This window comes from Scylla paramamosain, unplaced genomic scaffold (genome assembly GCF_035594125.1).
Source record: "Scylla paramamosain isolate STU-SP2022 unplaced genomic scaffold, ASM3559412v1 Contig32, whole genome shotgun sequence".
Classification (NCBI taxonomy): Eukaryota; Metazoa; Arthropoda; class Malacostraca; order Decapoda; family Portunidae; genus Scylla; species Scylla paramamosain.
The window spans coordinates 30,001-37,500 of NW_026973697.1; the positions used below are offsets into that span (position 1 = coordinate 30,001).

Here is a 7,500-nt window from a genome sequence, read left to right on the forward strand (position 1 = left end):
CTTCCTCATCCTCAGAGGGTACTGGCGCCACCGAGTGTTCAACACTCCACTGATTTCGACAAAACACCGTGCAGTCTTAAGAAATGTACACCCAAGTCGTCTTGCTTACGGAAGTGCACGATAAAATTATGGCATTTAAAGTTGCGTCCACTACAATCGACTGCCATTTTGGCATTGGGGCACCACAGTGGGAAACCGGCTGACTGCAGCGGCCACCATGTGTCAGCGCGGAATAATAATACACTCGTAGTGTCCCTTATACATATCGCATATAAAATGTGCCTCACAATAAAATGCTCATGATAAAATGCTTATCGTTCAATAATTTCAGTGCAATGACAAGCTAACATATATTTTACCTACATTTATTTTTTACTTACATATAAACTACTTCCTGAGATGCATAGGAAGTCCCAGGGCTCAGTGTGTGGAAGGACTGTGCACACAATTTGTGGACTTAGTCTCCGGGAGGCATCTCTTATTTCAACGTGGATTTATGAGTTAACTATAAGACGGCGCTGTCTAAAACTTTTACATACGTACACTACAGTAAGTATATTATACCATCGTGTCAGTGTTCAAGGACAAAGTAAGAATATCGCAAATATTAACCGAAAAGGCGTTTACAGTAGCGGGACGAGCACCCAGACACAACCAAACAGTATTCACTATTACAGCATGTTTCTACTGAACGCAACGACGCTTCCCCTGCCAGACGACGGCCATCACCGCGCTCGGGAGCAATTGCATTTTCCTCACCTTGGGGTACAATACATTTTGACAGCTTATGAGTTTTTGTATCAGCACCCAGTGATGCCGTAACACACAAACCGAGATGTGAGGTGTTAGTATTGACAGACTTTCATTCATAACTTTCCCTCCTCAGTCCATATTTGCCCAAGGGAAGTTCTCTGTCTGAGTGTCGGCGGAAAGTAGACGTGTTTACAGATCTTGTTTGAATGTGTGCACGACTCCAGAGTTGTCAGTACTTTTATCTAGTTTAGTTTAGTTTCACCTATAACGTTGTCACAGCAATGCATTTTTCCACCCATATGACACGAGGAAGTGCCTGAAACTATCACTCATCCTATAATCAAAGCTGCTACGCCGTACAAGTCACAGTGTTGCGACACAGTGGTGTCGGACAACACACTCTTGGCCGTAGTACCATCACCGACGTTTCCCTAACCTTGCAAGTTTGCCAAATCAAAACCTTCCGTGAAATACTCTTATGTGGTAACACTGCAATCTAGAGCTTTCGGTTAACGGAATTCGGCATCCCTAACATTTTCTATAAGCAGGACTCTATGCCTTTCCTTATTAACATGGACATCATAGTAAATTCTATGATGTTTTTTATTGATTTACTTGAATGCATAAACACGTAAGTAAACATGATTAGCCGAATCCTTTGTTATGGTACCGGAGTAGTCGTATGTACGCCCCCTGCACGCACGCGCGAGTTTTGAAGGAATGGAGGCCTCCACACTCCTTGAAAGACCCTTCAGTGAAAATGAGAGAAAGGCTCTCCCCTCTCTCATTAAGGGGAGGCAAGGACCTTGCCTGGCACAGTCAACAGCGTAATACCACTGTAGTTGTTGCAGTCCTGGCGGTCCTCTTTCCCTTTTCCAGATAGGGACAACCAGCTCTCTCTTCCATTCAGGAGGAATGGTAACGGACTGCCATACGGCAGTCAAGACCGCATGCAACCCGTGGATCATGGCAATGGGCGAAAGGCATGAGAAATATATGTGGGATGGCAGCTTCAGGAAGCTCGCCCGTGAACATGCTCTAAACATTCCTGTCCTTTGTAAGCAAGAAATCTGAGTAACTTTCCTGTATAAAGCTTCCTACACAGCACAGGAGATTAATATTCATATACTACTTACCTCATGTACGAAATAAGGATGAGAGAAGGCGAGTTTATGAGGAGGTGGACCAGGCATCAGCTGACGACATTGTTGGAACACGCGGTGGTGCCGCTTCTTCCAAATGAAGAACGTATATCTTCAGATACAGAATATTTCGCGATTCTTCTACTTCCACTTATAAATAAAAAAAAATTAATTCTTATTCTGATCACACAATTCTCTCTCATACGTGTTGATTTACAGAACATGTTTTACGCTGTAAATAAACGTGATACCTGGCAGAAAAAACATCACCTTATTTCTTCACTTGTACACTAAAGTCTTGTAAACGTGTTTATATCTAAATATTTCCTCATATACAGGTTGAGGAGACTGAAATTCACGTATTATACGCCAATGAGAATATACTAGCACTTCATTAAGCATAAATGACGATATAATCCATAATTATGTCCCAAGGTAAAGGTCCAAGAGAAGTCTCGAGGTACCTTTGATATGCTGAGTTTAACTTGAAGTTGATGAGACAGGAATACCACCGAGACTGTAAGCTCGGAAAGATGCGACATGTCATGTGATTTAGTTCTCTTTTCTTTTCTTTATTATTATTATTATTATTATTATTATTATTATTATTCATTTATTTATTTATTTATTTATTTATTTATTTTATTTTATTTTTTTTTTTTTGACGTCATTTCTTAGTTTCCAGTTCTGTTCAATGTAAAATGTTACAAGATAAGCTAAAAAAAAAAAAAATGTAGCACCAAGTGTCACGGCCTTAACACTTTTACATCCTCAGTTTTATTCCAGATAAAATCTTCTCGTCAACTTTGCTAGTATGGGCGCTACGGTTGCTATGCGCTGACTGGCTGATGAAAATGTTGGGGTTTCACCTACGGACAAGCAAACGTCTGGGGAGCGTGTTAGGTTCCGTTTCCCTTCCCACGCAAGGATTTGGTTGTCGCGCTGTTACTAATAACGCCTATATGTACACATACTCAAAAGAGCATCGTAACACATTCAGCACGATACTAACTGACACTGAGGACGGATCCATTGATAACAGGCTACATGCGTGTGTTTGGTGCGGCTACACCTGCATGAATCAAGTGAGCAGGACTTGTAAATGAAGCAATACGATTTGAGCTGCCACAGTAACGCTTCATCAAACAGTGGGAAGCCTTAGTCGAACGCGCTTATCAATCCTGCCGAGACTACCAGATTGTTCAGTGTGAAACTCTCATCGAACCGCACTGTAACGATGATTTTTTTGAGTGTGTACAAAGCACTTCACTGAGCACTGCTAGGGAGGCACTGTGTGAATGTTGTGCCTCTCTTGCTTTGTGATGCATTAATTGGTGTCACGTTGCTTCCATCGTGCAAGGAACATATTTGATATATCGCTGCAGTCGTGAATTCTTTATGTATTATAAAGGGTTTGTTAAATTCCTTTATCTTTGTGTGTAGTGCTCAAACGTTCAGCCATTCAGTAAAAGAGTTCACCGCGTGTTATGTTTACCAACGCCTGGTGAAGCATTACCGCCACTGCTGGTGCAGAAGGCGTGTAGTAAAGGTTTCAGGCGCATTGTCCTGTCGTTTTTCGCAAATAAAATCTTAACGCGTCGGATAAGGATGCTATTTTGGCAGTGGATGTTTGAGACCCTGACCTAATTGTCAAAAATGTGCTTTGGTGCCATATGTGGAAAATGAATGCAATATAGGTGTAAATTTGGGGTAAACTTAGCTGAAATTTACAGACACTGGTAAGGAGGCTAGGTGTCGCCATGATAAAGATAGTGATTTCCTTAGTAAAACCCCTTAGTGATTTCCTTCGAGTAAAACGGTTTTCCCCAAATGATATTGTCATATAAGGAAAATACATACCTATAGTAGGTGAAATATTGCTACGGTGTGTGTGTGTGTGTGTGTGTGTGTGTGTGCGTGCGTGCGTGAGTGAGTCAGTGAGTGAAGCAAAAAGACAGAACTGCTGGTTGGATGGGTCATTACTCTTAGGTCATAGTTAAACATCGCATCGACGTCACGAAAGATGAATGGGCGGGGTATCTATCATGACACCTAGTCTCGCTACTGTAAATTTTACCTAAGTTTAGCCTAAATTTTTCTTCCAATTGTGTTCATTATCCATATATGATTCCAAATCATATCTTTGCTAATTAGGTCTGGGTCTCAAACATCCACTGCCAAAATAACTCTTTGTTAAGAATTTATTTGCGAAAAAACGATAAGCCACGACCCCTGAAACCTTTAGCAGGTTTGCAATGCAGAGGAGAATGATTAAAAATTATGCAAGGGAAATTGAATAATCCTTGCGAGAGGAGATTTAAACTTCTAAATTCACATAAATCGGAGATGTAGATTAAGAGGGGACCTGGAAGAGGTATTTGTCAGGCATATGGACTATAACAAAGGTGAGAGGAACAAAAAAATTCTTAAGATTAGTAGTCAGGATACGACTAACAGGAACGAATTCAAGCTTGATTAAGTGAGATTTAAGACAAGGATAGGAAGAAATTGGTTCACAAATAAAGTGGAAGATGAATGGAAGAGACTCAGTTTTATCACGATGTCAGTGCGGAATTAGTTTGAGGTTTGTAAAAGTAGACCAGACAAATTTATGGACAGGAATAATAGATGGACGCAGATAAACATGATTAATACAGGAACGGCCACGTGTAGATCTGCTGGTTTAATGCATTTTTTTTTTTTTTCCCTATATAAGGGGCTCTGACCAAGGGCAACAAGAAAGGTGAAAAAAGACCCACTGAAGGTGCCACTCCCCCAAAGTCAATTAAGCTTTTTTGCCTGAGAGGTATCACAAATTTAGAAGTGACTCTTTACCGTGTCCGCGGGCTGTGTGTGCGTTCTTGTCTGCGGGCGTAACAAGCACCATCACAGGTCGGTGGCTTTGTCCTCGATAGCATAACAAGATGAACAGCGCGCCACGAATAATCTCGCATTCACGGACAATAGCTCGGTTTCCCTCCATCTCCCATGTCCCCCGCACGCTCGTCTCCATATCAGCCCACAATGCACCGCTGAAAACACCCCGTGACGCAAAGGCCCGTGTTCAGAGACGCTTTCATCTCCCACCACGACTATTTTCAAAGGCTACAGAGATGATTAGCCAGTTCTCACGCGTGTTTCTCCTGTTAATAATGTAGGAATCTTGTTAATCTGTCACTAGAAACATAAAACACAGTAAAAAAAACAATGCAACTTCAACTAGAGCCCTTTTGAAAGTAGTGGAGATGCGACGCGAAAGTGTTTTAGAGTATGGCCTAATGCCAGGCCACGCTCCACCGCTGCCTGCTGCCTCCGTGCCCTCTGTTGTTGCAGGGAGTGTGCAGGGCAGAGGGAGCCCTTGGCATTTGTTCCGCTCTCTCTCTCTCTCTCTCTCTCTCTCTCTCTCTCTCTCTCTCTCTCTCTCTCTCTCTCACTGTGTGTGTGTGTGTGTGTGTGTGTGTGTGTGTGTGTGTGTGTGTGTGTGTGTGTGTGTGTGTGTGTTACATACCACGGGAAGTAGAAAAAAAAATCATTTTCACAGCCTCCACCATGATCAGTTTACTTCCTTCGTCAAGTTATACCATCAACAAATCCTTAATTCCCAATACAGCTTACTAACGAAACACGGCAACTCCCACCACGAGGCTTAGGTTGAAATATGAAACCTTACGTGGACGTCTTAGCAAACATCGTGAGAGGACAAGGAAGCGCTCAGTAAGCAGGTCGTATTAACCAGACAACGCTCGCTTCTAATACGTTTGCAACTCAAGTCTACCGGGAGAAAATCCGACACTTGCATTAGATTTTTTATTTATTCTTTTTTTTTTTTTGTGACTCTGCAACCGTGAGAAGATAAGAGAGAGATAAGTAAGGATTCGTAAACAAAACTCTGTGACCGTGAGAAGGTAAGGTAGTGATAAGTAAGGATTCATAAACAAAGCCACGCAGTCTTCTAGTACTCTCTGTGGTCCTAACTCAAGTCTTCGAAGTGGGAATACGACACCCTTGCCTCCGATGTTTTGTGACCCAGCGCCAGCGAAGTTGTACAAAAGCTTCCTTCGCGATGTAAAGTTTTTAATATCCCATTGAGAGAGAAACGTCAGTAAGACTGATACGTGAGAAAGAGAGAGAGAGAGAGAGAGAGAGAGAGAGAGAGAGAGAGAGAGAGAGAGAGAGAGAGAGAAATGTGTTTGGTCATGACAATTAAGATATACTAACAAACGTATGAAAACTGTCTCTCTGCTTCCTTGCCTTATCGTCGAGTGCATAAGCTCATCACCGGATCAAAGTATAGAAGGCGCCATGCTGTGCTGCTCTAGCTTATAACAAAACACTCGCAGACACCGACATCTTTACTACACTAGGATCGCACTTCGAAGCTTCCCCCACACTCACGCTGACTCTGCTAGACCGAAGCGAAGAGCACGGAGACGAGAACCATTTGACGGCTCTCTAGTATCAGGCGTCACTCTCGCGTATGGCAGCCACCAGTGCGCCACAAACCTGATCCGACTCCCAGCTTCAACACGCGACCAAGAGGGTGCAAGAGTGTAAAGGCGTTTCTTTGTCCCTGAATCTTGGTTCGTGTTCTGAAAGGCTTTGTGTTCTGATAAGGATTGTTTTCTAAGGCCTTACAGATGACTTTTTTGCTTTACGTGGGTGTTTTAAAGTTTAAAAGTTAGTTTTTGTATTACAGTAGTTATTTTGCATATTTTTTAGATTTTATGGAAAAGACAAAAGTTTTAGTGAACAAAAATTAAAACAGTCAGGACAATCCGAAAGGACAATCTGAAAGGAAAGTTGTAATAGACAAGGTACAAAACATTGTGAAGTTGAGAAGTAAAAGTACTCGTAGAAGACTTAATAATACCGAAATACAAATAAAGTATCGTAAAAATCCTTGTCACACATTATGTAGAATTACGAAAACGTCTTGAAAAAACGCCATTAGCTTCCATTAGAGTCTGATAGGATAAGTCAAGAAAAGACGCTGAAACGTTTGAGAATACGGCTCCTTAATCTTGGCTCCTCTGATCTGCTGCCATTCTCCTTACAAGAGTTGACAACTGATAGATATTCAGCAGATCAGAGAACTGATCATTATCTGAAACACTTTTGCGCAACGCCTCCATTACGTTTAAAAGGCTCTAAAATAACAAAATTTCTACATCATGAACAGGAGAAAGATTCTTGAGAACCTCTGTGGCCTTTGGAAATATTCGTGGTGAGAGAACAAAGCGTTTCAAAATACAGACCTTATGACAGAAGGAAAACGCTGAGGACAGTGGTTGTAATTGTGTTATGTTAGTCGACAACTGACAAAGCCTTTCCTCGTTTGGTTACATGAGTTCGTGGTTTGGTAATTCGTGAGTCACTTTGGATTACGAATGGACAGCTGACGTCACTGAGGGAAGACAGAAGACACTGACACACACTGCTTAATGAGTTGTGGCGCCGTATCAGAAAGGTCACAGGTAACAGGTGCCCCACGTATGTTGTATGCTGGAATTCTGTATCATGTACTCACTTTGTTACGTGACTATAAGACTTATATCCTGAAACACTTCCTCGCTGTATCTACACTATTTTCAAAAGGCTCTAGTTG

At 41.9% G+C, this 7,500-nt stretch overlaps 1 protein-coding gene across 1 annotated transcript in view; it reads right to left on the bottom strand.

Annotated features, from left to right (window-relative positions):
* The window catches only part of LOC135097790 (uncharacterized), a 35,313-nt gene extending 28,286 nt beyond the window's left edge, over positions 1-7,027 (bottom strand). The window contains exons 1-5 of the mRNA XM_063999840.1: positions 6,950-7,027; positions 6,291-6,484; positions 4,655-4,694; positions 381-436; positions 1-49 (exon numbers count right to left, since the gene is read on the bottom strand). The exon at positions 1-49 is cut by the window's left edge and continues 42 nt beyond it. Coding sequence (XP_063855910.1) covers positions 1-49; positions 381-436; positions 4,655-4,694; positions 6,291-6,484; positions 6,950-7,027 — 417 coding nt within the window. The remainder of the gene's footprint in view (positions 50-380; positions 437-4,654; positions 4,695-6,290; positions 6,485-6,949) is intronic.
* Positions 7,028-7,500: the final 473 nt, after the last annotated feature.